The 22,592-nt window shown below is 30.8% G+C and overlaps 2 protein-coding genes across 7 annotated transcripts; both read left to right on the top strand.

Annotated features, from left to right (window-relative positions):
* The first annotated feature begins 73 nt into the window (after positions 1 to 73).
* Positions 74 to 3,321, top strand: Fbxl7 (F-box and leucine-rich repeat protein 7). 3 transcript variants are annotated; one of them, XM_083035217.1, is made up of 3 exons: positions 78 to 565; positions 672 to 791; positions 1,248 to 3,321. In XM_083035217.1, exon 3 carries the CDS (start codon positions 1,261 to 1,263, stop codon positions 2,602 to 2,604), a length of 1,344 nt encoding a protein of 447 aa, XP_082891343.1. In that variant the 5' UTR covers positions 78 to 565; positions 672 to 791; positions 1,248 to 1,260; the 3' UTR covers positions 2,605 to 3,321. The 3 variants fall into 3 exon arrangements, with proteins under 3 accessions (XP_082891360.1, XP_082891343.1, XP_082891352.1); XM_083035234.1 differs by lacking the exon at positions 672 to 791 and having other exon boundaries at positions 74 to 622; XM_083035226.1 differs by lacking the exon at positions 672 to 791 and having other exon boundaries at positions 82 to 565; positions 1,248 to 3,320.
* A 1,067-nt stretch (positions 3,322 to 4,388) lies between these two features.
* Positions 4,389 to 22,584, top strand: LOC145934603 (neuronal acetylcholine receptor subunit alpha-7). 4 transcript variants are annotated; one of them, XM_083035188.1, is made up of 9 exons: positions 4,389 to 4,507; positions 9,012 to 9,148; positions 13,449 to 13,603; positions 14,039 to 14,222; positions 16,047 to 16,263; positions 18,749 to 18,883; positions 19,918 to 20,096; positions 20,615 to 20,750; positions 21,420 to 22,584. In XM_083035188.1, the coding sequence occupies exons 1-9, from the start codon at positions 4,444 to 4,446 to the stop codon at positions 21,665 to 21,667; spliced, it is 1,455 nt and encodes a 484-aa protein (XP_082891314.1). In that variant the 5' UTR covers positions 4,389 to 4,443; the 3' UTR covers positions 21,668 to 22,584. The 4 variants fall into 4 exon arrangements, with proteins under 4 accessions (XP_082891314.1, XP_082891315.1, XP_082891319.1 ...); XM_083035189.1 differs by having other exon boundaries at positions 20,618 to 20,750; XM_083035193.1 differs by having other exon boundaries at positions 19,918 to 20,110; positions 21,420 to 21,559.
* Positions 22,585 to 22,592: the final 8 nt, after the last annotated feature.

A 22,592-nucleotide genomic window follows, 5' to 3' on the forward strand; every position in this document is an offset into this window, starting at 1 on the left:
CCGATAATAATTTCGTTTAATTCCATTTAAATTTCATTAAAAAATACATTTATTTGATGACGATATATCAAAATTTTTCTCTTTTTCACGTTTTTCACCCTCTTTGCAACGAGCCCCAAAAACGCGCCTTTCATTTCGGGGCTAGAAATCTCGCATCGTCTCGGTCGATCTTGATCTCTTGATGTCGCGCGAGTGGGATAAAGTGGAGGAGAGAGGAGAGTCAGTTGTGAAAACGATGGAAGGGGGACTGATCTCGTGATAGTGTCGGGGCCCCCCTTCGCATAAGTGTGTCGAGGGCTTGTCATGTGTCAAATTTTTCGCCCCGCATCCGAAACGCGATCACGTACGTCCTGCGACTCGACGACTTCCGAAATACGCGCGATACTTAAGTAGACCCCCTCCGGTCCTTGGGAAGGTTCATCGGTCCCCGCGTGAGCGAAATCCGGGCCCCGCGCAGCTGCCTTCGAGAGTTGGAATGCGGGATCAACATGGAGGTGGCGGATAGATCGATATTGCTCGGTGATGTCACGCACGGTCGCTGACTCTCCCTGTCCGGCATCCTGTTGTGAGTAAAATTCTCACGTAGAAAAATAGCTACGAAAAATATCTGCTAAAACTTCAGGTAATTCGTACGCTGTATACATATATCAATGGCCGCGCATAAATTTCAGATTTGTAGTGGGGAATTTTTTTCAAAAGTAATGTACATACTCCTTCGCGTTATGGTATACGCGAATAATAGAGAATGAAGCCGTCAACGAAGCAATATATCTTTGAAAAGAATATAGAATGTACGTACTACACAATGCCTTCATAAATTCATAAGTTTTTACTCGTGAATTAATTAATTAATGCTGTAACATATGTCATTTGACAAGCTGCCGATTAAAGAATTTAAAAAATTTTAATTTTTTTGACTCATTTTTTTTATATAAATTTGAGAGCTGTTTCTGTGTGTTGTAATCTGTATTTATTCACCTTAAATACTTTGATAATTAAATGCTAAATTAAAATTTTTTCTCTATTTTATGCGGATATATACATATTAATAAAGTAAATTTATATATTAAGTATATACTTTTTAAGTATAACCTCATATCTTTCATTGTTAAACAGTTGTTAGCCATCGATGATTCCCTTATCTTGATATAAAAAAAATCTTGGTTTGAAATCTTTTCCAAATAATCTAAATAACTTTTTTCTATACTTATAGGATATTCTGAATTGAAATGACTTTGAAATTTTAGAACGGAGCATGGAATGGACGGATCATGCCCACTCCTCTTTCCCAGCTTCGGAGAGCAGACTGGCTCTGAGCGGGGAGGAGGCTACTCATCGCAGAAGGTTAGTATATATCGGCCAGGTTCTGATGCCATCGACTTGGGTTATCACACCCTCGACAACAATGCTTGCCGCACCACGTCCTCGTCGTCCTCGTCGACCCCGGGTGTGCCTACTCGTCAACCACAGCAACAGCAGCCACCACAATCCAAGCATCTGATACATTATTCCGTAGTTAGCGACTTGTGCCAGCTCGATGACAATCTGCTTCTGAGGATTTTCAGCTGGCTCGACACCTGCGATCGCTGCGCCTTGGCGCAAACATGTCGACGTCTTTGGGAGATCGCGTGGCATCCTTCGCTCTGGCGAGAGGTCGAGGTGTGCTACCCGCAAAACGCCACCACGGCGTTGAACGCGCTGACCCGTCGCGGCTGCCACACCTGCATCCGCCGTTTGGTTCTGGAAGGCGCCACCGGTTTGCCTGGCATCTTCGTCCAATTACCATATCTCAATTTGACTTCCCTGGTGCTCCGACACTCGCGACGTGTCACCGATGCCAACGTCACCACGGTGCTGGACAGTTGCACCCATCTTCGGGAGCTCGATCTAACCGGTTGTTCTAACGTCACACGAGCTTGCGGTCGTACGACCACCTTGCAGCTGCAGTCGCTCGACCTCAGCGATTGCCACCGTATCGAGGACTCTGGTCTGGTGCTAAGTCTGTCCCGCATGCCGCATCTCGGATGTCTCTATCTACGTAGGTGCACCCGCATTACCGATGCCAGCTTGGTAGCCATCGCCTCTTACTGCGCCAGTTTGCGCCAACTATCAGTGTCGGATTGCGTGAAGGTGACGGATTTTGGGGTACGCGAACTGGCGGCGCATCTGGGTCCGTCCCTCCGTTACTTTTCCGTGGGCAAATGCGACCGGGTGTCCGACGCCGGTTTGCTGGTCGTCGCCCGCCACTGCTACAAGCTGCGTTATTTGAACGCTCGCGGCTGCGAGGCGCTCAGCGACAGCGCAACCATCGCCCTGGCACGCGGCTGTCCACGTATGCGCGCCCTGGACATCGGTAAATGTGACATCGGCGACATGACTCTCGAGGCACTCTCCACCGGATGTCCCAATCTTAAGAAACTGTCCTTGTGTGGATGCGAGAGAGTCACAGATGCCGGTCTCGAGGCGTTGGCTTATTACGTGCGTGGTCTGCGACAGCTCAATATCGGCGAATGTCCTATGGTCACGTGGATTGGCTACCACGCGGTCAAACGCTATTGCAGACGTTGCATCATTGAACATACTAATCCTGGATTTTCCAGTTGATGTTCCAACCTACGGTGTCTTATATCGAACTAATGGTATAAAGAGGTATTCTCAAAAGAATGTATTCTGAAAGAGAGAATATTTTTAGAGAATTTTTATATAGATAAAAAAAAAGAACGGATTTTTAGATATATATTCTGAGAGAGAATATAAAAAATAAGAATGTATTGAGAATATTTTGTAAGAATATTTTCTACAAGAATATCTGAGAATATACTAATTTTTTAAGAGTAGCATCTAAAAATGAGAATATTCTCAGAATACTCAATCGTCTCACATTATCAGTTCCAAGTGCCAGAGTGTAATATAAGAAAAGTTTGTAGGAAATTGTAAATCTAATTTTTTAAATTCACATTTATTAACGACTATAAATGTTATATCTTTTGATACCATGTTAATGAGAGAAGAATGTAGGATGAATTGTCAATTTGAGACTTTAATAACTTGTATCGTTGGCAATCTATTTATTAACACACGCAAATATCATTTTACAGATATTGCTTGCAAGTATATTAATTTGTAAAAAAGTTATTCGTATTTCATTGGTTGTAAAAATATATACATATATTCTGCTTCAAAAGAGTCATGTCTGCTATTTATTGAATTTTTAATTTAATGTATTGCATAAATCATAAAATCACATTGGTATTCTTTATACAACTAAATTTTATCTAATTTATTGCAATTACAGGATAAGGTATACTCATTTATATACTCATTATATTATATATTCATTTCTTAACACTATTGAATTATGTAAATTAATTACGTAGCATGCTTTTTACGCAATATGTATAGAAATGTATGTAAAGACAATGTATGCGAGTAAAATATATCCCTCGTTAAATTAAATTATTTTAGGAATATAAAACTGTTTTAAAATTCAGATTTATATCATTACAAAATTTTTTTATTGCTACATTAATGTAATGTTTCATAATAATTTATAAAATAATTTTATTACAATTTATGCAAGATTTATATAAATGACATTTTTATATAAAGTTTTAGAATTTATATTTAATTTTATTTTTTCAGATCTATGTTTCAACAAAGTTTTATTAACAAAACTGAAAATTTTAGTACAAACAAAATATACATATACGAAATATAGCTAATTGTCTTTACAGATTGCAACGTGAGATCTGGACCTAAATCACTATTCAGCCAATCACATTCGTGGACTTTGGTTCTGCGACAAAATGCGTATCCGCCTTAAGAGATCCCTCGACTGACTGCGCAGGCGCGACGCGACTTCTAGTTACGTTTGAATAATCCATGGTCACACAAGGAGCAAGGAGACGATTAACGTACTCTTCCAGTCGACTCGCAAAAATCAAGTAAGTATAATTATATATTCATATAGTTTTCTGAAAAATGTCGATATTATTTTTATCGTGTGCGCCTTCTATATTTATGATCGATGAAACTAGATCATCGAGAACAAATTATATGTTAAAAAATGTTTGTTCCAAGATTTATCTTTTCTAGTCGCCATTTCAAAAATCATGTATAATTCGTGTATAATATTTTTCCGAAAGATAGTAGCATCGCATTGATATGATTATTTCGTGTTTTCCATCGAAGGAAAGATGAAATTTACTCTAATGGGGAAAAAACGCGAGGAAAAATTTCGCGTTCGGCATTTCGGCGGCCGTTTATTTTGTACATCCGCATTGTTTCGACGAACGCCTGCGCGAATTTCCTTCGGAAAGCGAAGCGGCCTTTGGGTAGGGGTAGCGCGGGATTCAGGGGTAAAATTGCACGGTGGTTGAAAACCGCTGCTGTGTACCAGTCGTACGTAGGCGATCACGCGGTTAAGCAGGCCTTCTCAATTCCATGTCGCCGTCTCTCGTCCTGTTTCTTCGATACGGTCTCCTTTTGATCATCGCCTTCGGAGATGGTGAGCATTCCATCACTTTCGGAGTATTGCATTTAAATTTATCGACGTGTGTAACTATATATATAGGATAGCAGCAAATTCATACTGCGAAATTTTTGTTTCTATGTTCTTCCTCTTTCCTTTGTGGCGGTTATGTTTCAATATATCGATATATTGATATTTTTGAATTAGGATTTTGAATTGAAGATTTTTATAATGAAAAAATGAAAAAGTTTATGCGACAATTAGAGTGTTTTAATAGACAATAAAATCTTATTCTTCAATTAATTTCATAGTTTGAGTTTACTTTTACGTAAACAATTTTTTAAATTAAATATGATAAATTTTCACTAAGAATATGTATATACATTGCAAAAAGATTTAAAATCTTCGTTAAAATATATATTTATTTTTAAAGCTTAGATAAAAACTTAATTATAAAATTTGTACAATATTTTGTATTTTTTATATTTGATCCAATTAAAATAATTATATATTGAGAAAATTATATAAAGCATTTATAAGAAATAAATTTGAAAAATTTAATTCCAAAGTTATTTTCTAATAAATTTATGCTATAACATATTTTTTTGTTTAAAAACTAAGCTCTCTATTTAACAGTAGAAATTTTATTAATTTGTGATAAAAATACAATAAAGGAAGATTATAATGTTTAAAAAATTGGACCATTGATACATGGCTGCCATCTTTGAGATATATCTTCTGAAAGTTAATTATAATACTTGCTCTTTTTTCCTATAAATGTTCAATAATCTCGGAAGCTGAGAAAGATGTAGGCCATTAATAAAGTTCCAAGGTTCTCGCGGTACCAAGATACAGCACATTAGAAACTGTTTAGATATTGTCATGCGTCAAAGCTCGTCATAGCTTTTGTCTGTCACAACTACACAACCACTGATATCAAAGACGTCTGAGATGTAAATTAGTGACGCGATCAAATTCCAAAGGCCGAAACGTCATTGAATTGTGAGCCATTTTTAGAAGTGTCCTTGATAAACTAATGTGGACAGTTAGTGATTTTTCCAATTTCTCTCAACCTTGAAATTTTCAAAGATTTGTTATAATAATGCCACGATATGCACAGTATATATATATATATATATATATATATATATATATATATATATATTTATCTTCGCGCGTATTAATAAATTATCACAAGATTTTCCTATAAAATCCTTGAAAAAATAACCAAGTTAATTTAATAAATGATGAATGAATATTTGTCACAAAACTCTTCGATTGTACAAAATTTAAATTTATCACATTTCGATAGATAATTCTATTTAAAGTAATGAGACAATCGAGTGCGAAAGCACAGGCATATGAATATGTTCAAATAAAATTTTATGAGTTTACTTTTAGGTATAAATTGAGAGAGATACATAACATAAAAAAGAAAAACTCACAGAACTTTTGATGCTGACCGCAGTTTCCAATTGTTCAATAATGTTGCTTTCCGATTGAAATCGCGTTATTTCTCTTTTGTAAATATTTTTATTCTTTTTTTTAATTTTTTCCAATCTAGATCGCGATATCGATCATCTACATTGTTTTAAAATTATTAAAAAAATTATTTTTTGATTAAATTAATGATATTTAATATAATAATTATATATTTAGTAATATTTGTAAAATAATTTATTTTGTAATAGATAATAGAGTTTTGGTTGAGAGATGAAAGAGTTAAATTATCGAAAAAATTGACAACTCAAAAAAAAAGGATTCTCGCAATAGAAACTTTACTTACCCTACAATGTAGCTCTTATATAGTCTTAACCGGACTTCGTTATGCTATGTTTGCGTCGCAGCTAGCAGTGTAAACGTTTGCGAATCAATCGCGTCAAGGGGCCATTCAACGCCTTCTCCATGCCATCAAATTCCGTGATCGGGACATCGACGAAATTTGCATATTCGTGGAATCGGACCCGCGCATGCATTTAGTAATCGGTTTACGTGTTAGAGTTTGGGGGGATTTTGCCGAATACTGGCGATTATTTCCTCGTCATTTACGAAGTCTATCCGTTAATAGAATGTTACATGGTTGGCTGTGTGTGTTAAAAGATTAATATTTCTATAAAACGCTAAAACTTTCTAGTAAATCAAAGAGAGAAAAATAAAATTAATATTCAACTTTTCATTGTAATATTGATATTGTATAATGTATTTTATTGTATTGACATTATTATTTATAATATAATTATTTACAACGATTTTAATGTAAAGTTTTATAGAAAAATTAATATTTTTGATATATATATTTTTTTTTTAAGAATAATTTAACTATATTTAATTATATCTGGTCTCGTCAATTATTGTTTTGCGATCTTCCATTTAACTTTTACTCTTGCTCAAAATATATGAATAATCAAATATCTTGGAGAGTAATCTTTGAGATAAGGGATGGCTGTCTTCGCATAGTGAATCATTCTCCCCGAAGAAATTTGACATCAGTCATCTGGGTTCCCGCGAGATATTCCGTAAGCTCATATAGAGTATCGACATCCGACATGCGATCTCATTATAAATCCGTGAGATTTTTCGATTTACTTCTCGGTGGCGGTGACAGTCGACCCATTTCCCGATCTGCGAGAATATTTCGGGGACTTTTCTCTTGGGAAACTCCTTACACGAGAAACTATAAAAAAATGTTTGAATTAAGAATATAAGAATAGTAAAAATGAGAACATAATGAAATTATATTAATAAATATAAAATTAATTAAATAAAATTAAAATTAGAATCAATATAATATATTTTTTTTTATATTATAGATGCTATCTTCCAAAATATTTAAGTGTGTGTTCGTGTAAAAAATTATTTTATATTATTAAAAATAGCTTCGCAGCTATGTGCAATTGAAAATATTGTGCTTTACTTTCAGAATTTGAGGAAAAAAAGAATGAGATCAGATATATTAAATGTTGCAAATAATAAATTATATATATATAACAAAATACTTTGTTTTATATTTTGATAATTGATTTAAATTATTAATTAATAATTGTGTGTTGAAGGAGAATATATAATTATAATTAAGAGTTGAAAATTATATATAGATGCATTAATATTTTTGTTGAGGAAAAATCAAATCTTAACTGGATAAAAGAATTTATTATGAAAAATCAACGATATAAAAATAAAAATAATTATTAATTTTAGAGACATTTTATATATCAATAAAACTGCCAACGATTTCACTTTGACAATAGTTCCTTTGAAGAGTCATTGTTTGAAGGTACAGCTTTTATAGGATTCGATAGGGTCATAAGAACTCACTTTCCTAATTACGATCGGTATTTACGCGACGAGTATCACTTATCTTTCTCGCAGAATCTTCGTCTGCACTTACGTTGTCGAGAGAAGATGGGACCAAGCTGAGATTAGCTCCGTCCTCTGACAGGTTTCACCACGCTTCACAGCACAATAGTCGTTTCAATAAGGGTAGACTGACGTTACTGATCATGTAGTCGATCTATAATGGACGAACGAAACGGATCCACCTAACGAAACGGATCAGAGAGCGGTAATCAGAGAGAAGAGTCCGGCGAAAAGAATCTTTGAGATCGCTTTTGTGAGACTGATTCTCAGGATCTTGCTTGTTCGATCTTGCATCGTCCTCTATTTTGATTTTCATCATGTTTTACTTTTTCATTCGATATCACTTGTATTAGGGCGATGATAAGATTTTTTACACAGATGCTTTATTTTTTACGTGACATATATTTGCATTAAATTTTTATTGATTGCGATCGCGCACCTGCGATTCTATCAATTTAAAATGATTAATAATTGTATTAATATATAATATTATGTTCATACTTTATCGTAAAATTATTTATAATATATTTATGCTTTGCTAAATTGATCTGAAATTCAATTTATTTATAAATTTTATTTGTACTATCGAGATTATATGATTTATTTATAATATATTGTAAAATTGTTTCTTTTTAAGTTATCAATAGTGTTCACTTACGAAAACAACGAATATTGAAACCTTGAAAGTGAGATATTCAAGCTTTTTTAGCCGAATAGATTCAAGGACGTATTATTTTAATATTCATGAGTAATATATCTTGACTAGAATAATCAATGTTAAATTGGACATAAAGGAACTATATTATAGCTAAACATATAAAGTTTTTTTAATTTTCTAATTCGAAATAACTTTTTTCCTATTAAAATGAAAAAAAAGATGTTATTACTATTTCAATACTATTTAAAAAAATATATGAATCTATAATACATATTTTAGGAAGATCTGTTTAAATAAATCATATATTTAATATATTCTATCTCAATTTTAAATGTAGAATACTAAACTATTATGTTAATTTTACTGATGTATATTTCTTTGTCAATTCACGATCAAAATGAATTTTTTCTCAATGTGAAGAAATTTGAAAATTAAATTGAACATATCTATATGTCTTCAAGAATAAATAAATAAATAAATAAAATAGTTATTTTAGAAAATTGATTGCATTTTGCATATGTTTAGGTGTTTGTGATGAGAACGAATACAGACTGACGAAGCATCTGTTGGACGGATATGACGCCGGCGTACGACCAGCTAAAAATTCGTCCCAGCCCTTGGCCGTGATCTTTGGGCTATCCCTTCATCACATTATCGATGTTGTGAGTATTCGAGCGCAAACAATTTTAAAGGTCGATATATGGCATAAGAGAATGCGACTGGTCCTTCTGAAGGGCCGTTTTTAAGCATTCTCTTAGCATATCTTCTTGTTCAGAACAATGTTTAATGTATTCATATTTTACATTAAGGATAATTCTACTTTTGAAGGGCCTTTGTTTTAAAAAAAATTTTGATAATATAACAGTAGCGATTAATATAATATTAATTTGATTAGAGAAAAGAGAAAATTTCTTTTATTTAAAAAAGATAAAGAAAGAATTTATATATATAAATTATTAATCATGTAGATATTCCTAGAGACACGCGCGTAATAAATATTATATATAAATAGATATTTATAAATATCCATATAAATATCCATCTTTATGAATTGAAATGCTTTTAAGAACATTGGTGAATTTGTATAGAATTAGAAATAAATTGAATGTCATATCTTTTTTTCTCCTATAGAACACGCGTATACACGTGTTATAACGAAATATCAATGATTATGTAAAATAGGAACATCAGCGGAAATGTCGACACACTTTTGAAATCCTTAAAGTTCGGGGGATAAAAAATGTATTATATTATAAAGAAATAGAATGTTAGTGAAATTCCTTTAAAAACGAGGCTGAATCACGTAGATTTCTTCAAAAATGTTTTCATATTCTTTCATTTTTCCATCTTTATTTATATGCACATTCACGGAATTTCGCGAAGATATACTTTTATTAACATAAAAATAAATACATGAGTAAATATACCCATATAAACGTAATAAGAGTAATGTATTAATCGAAAAGAGAGCAGCTTGGGATGGAAATAATAAAATAAAAAATAAAATAACTACCAGAGATAGAGAAAATATGAAAATGTGATTATTCTGTTTTTAACAATATACGCGTTTGTGTCTATAGACTTTTACCAGCGCGTTTGAATTCGAACAGAATTTTCAGTAAATCTAATTCTTAATCAAATAAATTTCTGCTCGTGACAGTAAAAAATACCAAACAATAGAAATAAAAAACATTCATATTTATCGTTGTCTATAAGAAATAAACAGCAATATTACTTAAGAACGTTTAAAATTGATATAATCAAATTATCGATTATCTTTTTTAATATATATGGTTATTTTTTAACATATTGGCCATTAATTTATTGAATATATTTGTCATAGATAATTGTTAATGCATAAAGAAAATTAAAATTAAATTTGCGATAAAAAATTAATTTGTGCATACTTAATAATTTAAATAATTTTGATTCAAATTGGTATTCTTTGTCAAGTAACTCTAATAAATGTAATTTTTTAATGTATAAATAACTTTTAACATTTTGCCAATTTTCTGTACATATTCACAAAAATAAAAAGTAGGAATATAAATTAAATAAATCCAAAGCATATGTAAATATACATATACATATAATTTTTTTGTATCTTTATCTGCTGATCCACATATATTATCTCGAAAGAATTTTCGTTTAGATTAGCCTCAAAACACAATGAGATAAAATAGAGAAAAATTGAATGAAAATAGAAACACTGCGACCGCGAAGGGATTCCGAATGGTAATCGGCGAGAGGCGAGATAAATTGGCGTGAGAATAGGTAAGGCGCGCGGTGGGAAAATTTCTGAACATTTATTTCGTGTATGGCGGTATAACGAGAGCAACCTTTCGCGTAGAATAACCAACCGGTCACCCCAGGGAGCCTGGGACCATCTAACGAGAGTTCGTTATATCTATCGCGTAATACACTCAATCATTCGACTTGTCGTTATCTCATCTTTTCGTTTCATTTCGTTTAATAACATCAATGATAACATAACACGTTACGATCTCCTTTTCCTTTAATACCTTTTCGTTTTTTCCGATTCACATTGAGTCAATCTTCAAATCCATCAAAAACTTTCTAGGATACTGTTTATGGAAGTAGTTGAGCATTATTTTCAATCTGTGATTAAGAGAGCGTTATTAATTCAAGATCAGTATTTATAGATTTCTCTTTGACAATTTTCTGTTTAAGAAATCTCTATTTAACTAATAATTAGCATTTATAATCTTGCATCTTCTTTCTGTCTCTCTTTCTCTCACTCTCTCTTTCTATTTTATTATTATTTTATATATATATATATATATATATATATATATTTCATTATTATTCATTATTATATATGTATTATTCGGAGACTATCAATTCTTGTATTGAAAATTTTAGATTCGTGAAATCTTGGTTATTTGTCAAATAATAATCGACTACGAATACCGCTTAAATTCTCGACATACCTAACTTCAATTGAAATATTAGACATAGCTTCACAACAATAGCATCATCGTTATATCATATGCTACTGATCACACAATTCCGTTGATTTTCCATCTGCTGTTTGGTTCAAAATACACGAAGCTATCGAGCATTAGTGAAAGTAGTTCTCTCCTTTGATAGAAAAGAATTACTTCATATATTATTAGTTTTCACGTATAGTTTTATTTATCAAAGCAAAATTATTTAAAAAAGTAGACGATTTAAAAATATCATTTAGATTTTAATTTATTACAATTTGTTATTTTGTTAATCGAATTATTTTGAGATGTCAGATGTGAGTGATTCTTTAAAAGTTTGGAAACAGATGAGAACGAAATAAGGATATGAAAAAAGAATGCGAGCCTTGATGAATTTTGAATATTTATGTTCCGTATATATAAATATAACGTGAGATCTAATTGAACTTCTGCATCGATCGGATGCAGCATCGCATGCGTTAATCTCCACGGAGATAACGCGAAATTCATCGTGTTCCAGATTTCACACAATTACAGGAGTCAATTAAATACCGCGAAATTATTGCATGTACTTTAATTAAGTTTCTTATGTTGTTAGCTTTCATGGCAAAAAAGTAATATTTATGGTTTTTTAGCAGAACGATATGTTTTGGATAACGTTCTTATTAAACAAATTAAAGTGTGTTGTTTTTTTAGAATTTTACTGATAAATATAAAAGTTTAGATTAGCCATTTAATTTATATAAAAAAAATTATGTTGAAAAATAGTATATATTATTTAGATAATTTGATTTTTTACCGATTTTTCTTATACAATCATTTTACTTATTATCTTATTTATTCTCAGTTGTTATATATTTAAGAGATTTTCTGAATTTATTATTAATTATTTTATTTGCTATATATATATATATATATATATTTTTATGAAATGTTAATAATATTTCTAAATTTTATATTATTTTTTATAGATCTATAAAAGAAATAAATGTGTTGAATTAAAATAATTGCAAAAATAGAATTACTATGTAATGTGAACTGTGTAATTGTCCTGGATTTTATAAAAGATTGTTGATTTTTTTCTATAAATAGAAAGAAAGATATATCATCGGTCGCGTTTGCTGACCATGTCGACAATTCGTTTCTCTGAAATATACGAGTTTCAATTAATCAAACAGATCAATTTCAACCGTTTTCCTTCAGTAACATAGTAATTCTTCGAAGCGTCACAAATTAAATATTTTATGGTAAATTACTTGCGATTGATTGATTTTGTAGTTAAATTGTATATTAGCAATAATAAAATTGATCAGTAATACTTTATATCATATTTTAATATATAATATGCTGATATTTTGATATATACAATATTTTTTTATATTTTAAAGTTTTATATTATATATTTTACGATTATCTACATTTTTATTACTGATAATATTTAGTTAGCTACAAAATAATCTCTTTCATTTTTATATTTCGCGTATCTCTTGTTCTACATTTCAACTTGTATTATTTTCTCTACGGTTTGTCTTTTCAATGACAAAACAGATATTTTGGAAAAAATGCCAAATTTCAAAAGTTTCGATGGAAATACATTTATGTAATTATGTAAACATGTATGTAATGCAAAATAAATTTAGAAATATTTTATTCATTAAGTTTTTCAAATTAATTACTCGTAAATTGATACATATATTATTGATGTGTATATGTGTATCGACTTTTCTTTATTTGAAATTACTTGATTCTATTATTTTATTTACTTATTTGATTACTTGATTCATGTATTATTCGTGTATTATGCTATTCATTAATTGTCAAATTAAATTCAATCTAACAAAAAATAAACTAAAAGTGTGATGCTAGATATATATGTATATTCGAGTCCAAACATTGTGAAGGAAATGATTATTATTATAAATGTCAAAATAACAGTAATTTCTAAACATTTGTATAAAAATCATTTTTTTACGTTTGTTTACAAGTTGCGATTTGTGTTATGATTTTATTGCAGGATGAAAAGAATCAGATACTTACAACCAATTGTTGGGTTACGCAAATTTGGACCGACCATCATTTAAAATGGAATGCCTCGGAATTTGCTGGAATTGAAGTAATCCGTGTTCCTTATAATCGTGTTTGGCGACCTGACACAATTTTATACAACAAGTAAGCAATTATTTCGCATAAATAGAACGAACTTCGTGAATTTAAAAAATACTGATATTCAAAAATATATTTCAACAAGAACAAGTTTATATGTATTCATACATATTGTGACTCTAAAAGATTTTAAGAAATTTATTCAAACTGGAGCCAATGATTTATGTTCTCTTGAGATTTCTATGTAATTCTGCTATTCTTTTGAAACTTTTCCCGATTCCCTTATGGAATACTTTGCATAGCATACTTTACATGACAGAAAAACAGTAAGGGTTAAAGCTGATTCCGAATTGAAAAGATAATTCAAAGGAAAGTTTAAATAATTTTAAAAAGATATATTTTCTACAGTTGATTAAATATAAAAATTAAGAAGAAAAATGAAAAAGTAAGAAAAATAAAAAAATAGGTAATTTATATTTTGTTGCGTTTTCAATGTTACAGTGCGGATCCACAATATAGTTCAGCGGTCATCAATACAAACGTGATCGTCAGTCATACAGGCGAAGTTGTCTGGTTAAGCCACGGCATCTTCCGCAGCAGTTGCGACATAAACGTAGAATTCTTTCCCTTTGATGAACAACGATGTGCTCTGAAATGGGCCTCTTGGACGTACGACGGATATCAAGTAAGTTTCATATATCACATTCGTATTCCACATTCTATATTTTACGTTGCACATCTGGATTTTCATCCGCGCGAATGCAAATGGTTAAAGTTTCACATTTACATAATTGAATATCTGATTTTAGAATAGGTCACTGCGCTCCCTAACAAATTTCTTTTTTTTTAAATGTGGAGTTTCTAATATTCCGTCGAGACAAATTATTCAATGATGTAAATATAAAATTTGCATCGGTGCATAAATGCGTCTTCATTATCAATATTAAATTTTCCCTAGAGAGTTATCGTTTCGAGATACATTTTAAATAAGAAAGTATTTTGTCGCATTATAGATAACAATCTCAATTATATTTTTCATTTAGTCACTTCTTTCATCGATTCTTATAATTGTAGAACTTTGAAAGTATTTAAAACTGCGACGTAAAATTTTTCTTGCTGGTGATTATCAGCTAGCGCGACTGTTCATCTTGCAGATTTCTTTTTAAATCAAATTAAATTCAGAGTTCGGTCAGTTATAATTCTTCGTATTATATTCATCTTCATTTAAAAAATCGCGGTATATTTTATGATAAAAATCAAAGACTGCGTATTGATTATTCAAAGACTGAAGTACCGGTGTACGAAAATATAGTTCACGTAAAATAGAAAATCTTTATAAATCAGAGCATTAAAAAAGAATTAGAGATACAAATACTTAGATTAAATATTATATTTAGATATGTCTTAAAATTTTTTAAAAATATTGTTGGAAGGATATATCGCGGACAATTCTATGTCTCTCTATGTTTCAACATAGCAAATATTTTTTTTTGGTATTACAAAGATATACAGATAAAAGAATTGTGACGCAGTGTGTAACGGCAATACTTGCGATGCGTAAATAAAAGAAAAAAAGAAATTATTGTTCGCGAAGCGAAGCTTCGGCTTTGAAAGTTTGGGGACGCTTAACACAGCTGCGGAATCGAAAACGCGGGCCCGCCAAGTCGTGAAAATGGTTTGGGCAGATCGAAGAGCTTAATCCCAGCATCGCGAGAAAAATTCAATACGAGAGCCGTTCCGTTCACTTCCGCGCCGAACTCTCTGCCTATCTTTCACAGAGTTTTCCCATTTTCTATCTCTCCGCATTGAATACACTTTGCGTAACGTCGGTACCGTTTTTCTTCGTCGCATAAAAGTCGAGAACGTTATCGCGATTTGAAATGCTTGTCCTAGGGAATAATCATTTCTTGTAATAAAATGTTTTTAATATCAATTGTTAATTTTCTAAATAAAACTATTGCAGGGATTTCTCCGTAATAATAAATTAAAACGAGTATTTTTTTCAAATAATAATTTTTGCTATAAAAAATCGTTTGTAACATTAAAAAGAAAATTAAAAAAGAAAAACAAACAAAAATAAATATTAAAACTCAATCAAGAGCGAATGATTAGTAAGGCATGATATTTACTTATATAAAAATTTATATTCTATTTTAATTTAAAATTCGATTTATCCTTTAGTCTCTTTATATTGATACAATGTCACCGCAAAATAAAATAATATAGGTCTGGATTTATTAATAAAATGTATAAACAGCTCTCGATAATAGAGCTGTTACACGATGCACAAAAAGATCTCGATTGTAGTAGAAAGATATTCGACCTGTCAATTGCCAATTTAACTTTTAGTCGATATAAACTGGTCTTCATGTTTAATGAAGGCGCGACGTTCGATAAACCGTGCTCGGTTGACTTTTTATTATTCGAAAATTCGCCGAGCTTTTACGGACAACGATGGCGGATTTGCGCGATCGAGCGTAACTCATACTGAAAATTTTGCGGACATCAGCTCGAGTTGGAGAAACAGAGCGAGCAGGGGGATGTGAGTAATTATCAAGCGAACGGCGAGTTCCATCTTGTGGATTTCACCGCTCGCAGAAACGTCAAGTACTACTCCTGCTGTCAAGAACCGTATCCCGACATCACTTACGAGATTCGCTTACGACGACGTCCGATGTTCTATGTCTTCAACCTGATCCTGCCCTGCATACTAATCAACGGTGTCGGTAAGTGGAGTACATAAATGTGCACACACGACTAAAACGTCTCACGAAATATAACAGATAATTTGCCGTTCGTATATTAAAATAATAATCGTCATTTCAATGTCTATTTGCATTATAAATTTTCTCACTGCGATTTTATTTTAAAATGTGTTACTTGATTATGAAATATAAAGATTATCATATTCAAATTAATCAATACGCTGTTTTTTTAAATATTTTTTAAGAAGAAGATACATGAAAAATATATTTAAAAAACTCGAATTAAATTTTTTAAGTGGACTTTCACGGATTGCGAATTAACGATGACCCGGTAACGCGAGGTAAATCTCTAACATCGCTTGGGTCGTTTATTAAAAAGAGAAATAACAGTTCTTATCGTTAGTTATTACGAAGTAAATTTCATAAATAAGCCTCAAGACTACGAAGAAGCCCGCGCATGAGAAGTCATATACAAGATTAGATAAAGATTTTCCCTTGCGATCTTTCCGCACTCTCCGCACGACCTGCTTGCATAAGAAAATTAAGATTGCCTCTATGAGAACGCGTAAGACGCGGATCTAATAAATTTGCATAATAGTTTTCGTAATTTTAGGAAGAACGGTTTTTATTAATAACTGCGAGCGATCAAATTATGTGTTAAGATCTATGGGATGATAAGAAAGCAAAGTGCACGATTGTTGTTTTTATATGAATATTTGAAAACATCGAAATCTTGATAAAGTTACATTCTTTCTTATATAATAATATTAGGAATAATATTATAGAAAAAAATTTCTTGACAAATTTGAAGAATTTTCTTTGTGATATCAAGAGAGCCCGTCGTAAATTTTAATATTAAATATTTTTGAAAACAAGATAAAAAAGTAAAAATATTGGTTTTCTTTCCCTCTTAAGAAAATCTAAATAAAAATGGCAAGAAGAAGTACAAGCCGTTAAAATATTTGTGCTATGCAGTTTGTTTGTACATCTCTTGTAGTATTATTCATATTTTCTAATTAATAGTTAGAAATTAATTTTTGATCTCTTTATTCGGCTCCTCTTCAATCAAAATTTGATTGATAATTAACGGAATGAAAATCTAAGTCTATTATGCAAATGTTATACTATTGTTATGTAGCTAAACGCGCATCTAATTCTCTTTTTAGTGATCAGTGATCTCGAATAAATTTGTCGTTATAAATAAACAATTTTTTAAGTTTTTAAAATTAATATTCGCTGCGAAGAGCAGTTAAATAATACGAGGGATGTATTTTTTATTATGTAGCGAACATTTATGCTTGATGGTTTATATTGGCCTTAGTATTTATTTAGATTAAAATAAATATATATTTTCGTAATTATTACATATATGATTAACAAATATTTTAATAAAAAATTAATTTAAAATTTATAAATGCAATAAATTGAATGTAATAATTTGGTGTTAGTAAAATATTGTAGATTTTTCGTAGAAGCAAGAGGCGTAAAAGTAATGATCAACGCAAGAAATATTAGTTCTGTTCGCTAATGATAGCTCGAAAAATAATATCGGCCACTGGATTTAATCACATTAGGATTTGTACGAGGGAAAACGAATTAAGTCACCGCTTTTAAGGAAACGACGGCATGAACCGAAGCATTTCATTGCATTCCTGCTGCTGTTTATCGATAATGAAAGAAATTTGTCAAGGATTCGTCCGATATCGAAATTAAGTTTGTAGATGAGCAATTATCGATCAACTAAGGAAACAGTTCTTTGTAAAAAAAAAAAAATTAAAAAATTATATATTATGAAAATTAAAAATTAAGAATTTAAAGGCTCCTCTATATTAAAAATAAAAATTAAAAATTAAAAACACATAAATAAAGAGATAAGATATAAAAAAATTAAAATGTAAATATTAAAACAACAGAATATAAGACCGAGTGGAGCAATCGAGACTGTCAGGCAAATGGTTTTCCAATGATAAAATGGACAGTTATTGTTCAGAACAGTTTAAAATGACAATTGTGAATTTCATTATCGGAAAAATCACTGCGTGGTTTCCTTAATAGTTTGTGTAAATTTCTCTACATGACAATAACAATAAGAAGAGGATATCATTTAAATTTATTTCCTTTGCATGAATATTTTTTCCAAGATTAAAATTTAAATAGAAATTGCGAACAATTTTATCGACATTATAAAAAAAAACACAAAATCGTACAATTAATAATATAAATCAATAAAGAATTTAAGTATAATAGATATGCGCATATGCACAACAAAAGAAGGGATAGAAAACTTGGAAAATTTAAATTTACCGAAGCCTTGAAAGAAAGGTGATTCGAGATTGTCTTTGCTCTTACCTTTTTTTTTGCCGCTCTAATGTCATTCTACTGTTGATTACTACTACACTCAAGTTTGTCACGAGAGTTTGGATCGAAATCTCGCGGAATACCTCGGATTCAATATTCCGCGACAAGAGCAAAACTTTCGTGAACGTCTCTTTTGTTTGCTTTTCAGCCCTGTTGGTGTTCTACGTGCCCTCCGAATCAGGGGAGAAAGTCACCCTCGGCATCTCGGCTCTTCTCTCCATGACGGTCTTCTTGATGACTATTCGCGAAACTTTGCCGCCTACGGAGAAGACGCCGTTAATAAGTGAGTATTGGGTCTATTGTTTTCAAGCATAAAAATCTTTAATTCAAATTAAAATACATATTTTTATACTTCAAAGATATTTTCAGAATACTCTCTCTCTCTTTCTTTTTCTTTTGCCCCTGTCTCTTTTACGATCTATCGCAATCTTATTTAATGAATATCATTCTGTTTAGTTAAACTATTTTAAATTTATATCTTCTCTCTTTGAGAAACATGTATATATTTTTAAAAACTTTGAGATATAAAAGTATCACCCAATTTTTTCGGAAATTTTATATAACGCAGAATGTGATTGCAATTTCCGTTCGAGCGTCATAGCTGCTCGTTACCCGTTTCTCATTAAAAAACTCGCGGAAAAATGCACCTGGGATTTTCTTGAGACGCGGTTAACCGTGTACAAGAACGAGCACCGTCTTATTTCTGCTAATGTTGCCTTCAAAGGAAAAAGAAGCGTGTTCAAAACATAACGAGAAAATCGAATAAAAGCAGTTCAATATTCTATTAATTAAATGGAAACAGATTTTTGTTTAATGATTAGGTACCAGGATTTGCATGTAATAAGAGAGAACATAATATCTTTGAGAAATTATAAAAAAAATATGATATTCAGATTCAGAGAATATTTTTATATCTAATGATAAAAACATCTCATTTCAAATTCTCATTTCGTTCGATTTATACTTATACATATATCTGCATCGTACATATGCATTCTTATGTTATTTTTTTTATTATATATTATATATTATTATATATTTATATAAAAATATCTTTATAAACACCATACTTTGAATAATACAGATACAATAGTATTTTACAATATCCATATATACAATATTTTATATATTCTTGTAAAGTAAAAATATTATTTAAAAATTTAATATTTTTTATACAATTTTACTCCCCTACTATTATTTATTATTAAATTATTATTTATGTACATTTTAGAAACTCATTTAAAAAAAGTAAATTAATATTTATTTTATTGATATATACATACATATATATTTTTGCCTCCCTCGATATGTTTTCAGGTCTTTATTACGGTGTCAGCATTTGTCTGGTGTCGTTTGCATCCGGTTTGGCGGTCGTGACATTGAATTTGCATCATCGTGGTGTGCGGGGTATACGAGTACCGAGTATCGTGAGATCGTTGGTCTTAGACAAATTAGCCAGGATAGTATTTCTGAATTTCCAAGAGGAGAATAGATCGGTAAAACGGATAACGTAATGCACATGGATATTGTTCTTTGTAATACGCGGGGTATTTTCTAAATCGCCGTCCGGTGTTTCTCAATCATTTGAATATAATAAAATTGAGTCAATATTCCGCTGCGCGTTTCTCAGCGATCGGCCAAATAATAATTCTGAGAATCGTACAGTTTCCGGTCAATAATAATAAAAAGCCTAAGCAGAACCGACCTCAGAATTAAAGAAAAAGCAGAGATTATTTCAACATATATAAATTACAAAAAAAGTAAAGAGATATATTTTAATGTAACACATTATGTAAAGAGAACTAAAAGAAATATAACTATCTCTCTATAGGATAATATAAAAAAAAATCTATAAAAAGCCGAAGAGAATATGTGAAAAATGTTATACTTTACAGAGAGAAAGTTTCATGTTGATATAGTTTCTATAAACGTGTCCCCCCGCTATTACTAGGTTCTATAGAAAAGTTACGATGCGATCATCAATCTGAAATCACAGAGAGATTTGTTATATCAGCAGGAACCGGCGGAACAATTCTCGAGAAGAAAGAACAATTGTCCACTGCACTGCAAATCCGAACTGTCGGAACAGCACGTATCTCCCAAGTATTTATCGAGAAGGGATGATAGTAATAGCAGCAGTCCCAGTCTAGGTGAGTGTTTTATGTAATAAATAAATAATTGATTTTACAGTTGCAATATATTTCTATCTTCTTGTCATGGTTTAACGACAATAGCACGTGTGCTACTTGATTTCTTTCATTCTCGCATATAATAAATTTCCTTAATATTATGCATTATTATATACGACATTTAATTTTCGAACATGTATTTCTATTATTTATCTTTAAAAAAATGTGTTAGTTAATTTATTCTTATTTTGTGTAAAATGTTAGTTAATTTATTCTTATTTGTCTTTTCTATATTATACATTTTTCAGTCATTTCTTTTAAAAAAAGTATATGCTACTTTTAAATCATAATGTTATACGAATTTTTCAATTTTTTTTGTAAAATTTATTGTAATATGAAAAATCACAAATATTTCGCACAAGGTGATATGTACATATTTTTAAAAATATTTAATTTTTGCGTGATTAGAAAAAGATGTTTATTTTTATATGTATTCAATGAATGTCCAATGTATATTTTCAATCAAAATCTAATCTATTTTTGTTGTACTGTTGGCTGAGAATATTCTTTTCTTGAAATATTATAGTCCGATCAATCATCGTCTAGTCTTTGATTTAATCTAATTTCGTTAATCAGCTGATTCGTGTCGCGCGATTAATGTCTTATGAATTATATCGCATGATCGCGCAGATCTCGGAAAGGAAGTCAACCTTGAAGCACAGTGGTCCCGGGTCCTGGGAAGAGTGCACGCGACCATTGAAAGGAACGAGCGGCGCCTAGTAGAGCAGGATCGTCGAGAAAGGACAGAGTTAGATTGGAAACAAGTCGCTCTGGTCAGTGATCGCGCGCTATTGTGCGTTTTCTTTCTCACGACAATCGTTAGCACGGCGGTGATTTTATGCGGCTCGCCTCCGACTCAGGATGCAAAAGACGGGTAATTATCGGATTGGATTATCGATTTGATTAATTGACTAAATGATGCCAAATGTCTTCTTACTGGACTCAAAAAATAATTTTATTCTTTTCACATATACATAAAAGAAATTAAACAGTTTAGTAGATTCGTTGCTATATAAGGAATAAATGAATGTTTTTCTCGTTATTTTATGATGAGATATATGTGTCCACGAATGATAATTTTTGAATAATTTTTGAAAATTTGATAGGAATTTAACTTCTAGTCTTGCGAAATACTGGCACTATAAAAAAATATAAAAATATCTTTCATTACTTACGATATAATTATATTCCACACAAGTGGAAAATTACTCTGATATACTTTAATAATTACAAATCGACTCTCAATTGTTTAATTTCTTATTATTCTCTTAGAATTCTTAGATAAAGATTATTTCGAGACAAATCTTATTTCAATTTTTATCGGTTTCTTTTAATTCATAATTTTTTGCACAGATTATATATAAGTTTAAAAATAAAATATTTATCTCTTAACCGGGAATGAATTTAAAGAATAAAAATGATTATTAAAATCATTATTGCTGTGGCAATAAATTTGCTTCTTTTTCTTTCGGAAGAAATTCTTGAAAACTTAAGGATTTATATGTCAAAAATATAATTTAAATGTCTTTGCTCCTTTGTTGCTTTCTTTTTGATATCGAACAAATAATTTCAAAGTAGCTGAAGAGACTATAAATATATGCATCGAATTTGTCACAGAATACATAAATTTAGCGATGCCATAAGTTAATAAAAATATGTTAGTATATTAAAAATATAAGTATAATGTTAATATAAAATATTAATATTTAGATTTAGAATAAATGTTCCTTATCGATAAAGAATTCGGTATTTAAATGTACGATAAATGTATCGTTAAAAATTAAGAAATACTTGAACAGGGTT

The sequence above is a fragment of the Prenolepis imparis genome, unplaced genomic scaffold (assembly GCF_030444845.1).
Source record: "Prenolepis imparis isolate NDT839.2.m4 unplaced genomic scaffold, iyPreImpa1.0 SCAF_1, whole genome shotgun sequence".
In the NCBI taxonomy this organism is placed as follows: Eukaryota; Metazoa; Arthropoda; class Insecta; order Hymenoptera; family Formicidae; genus Prenolepis; species Prenolepis imparis.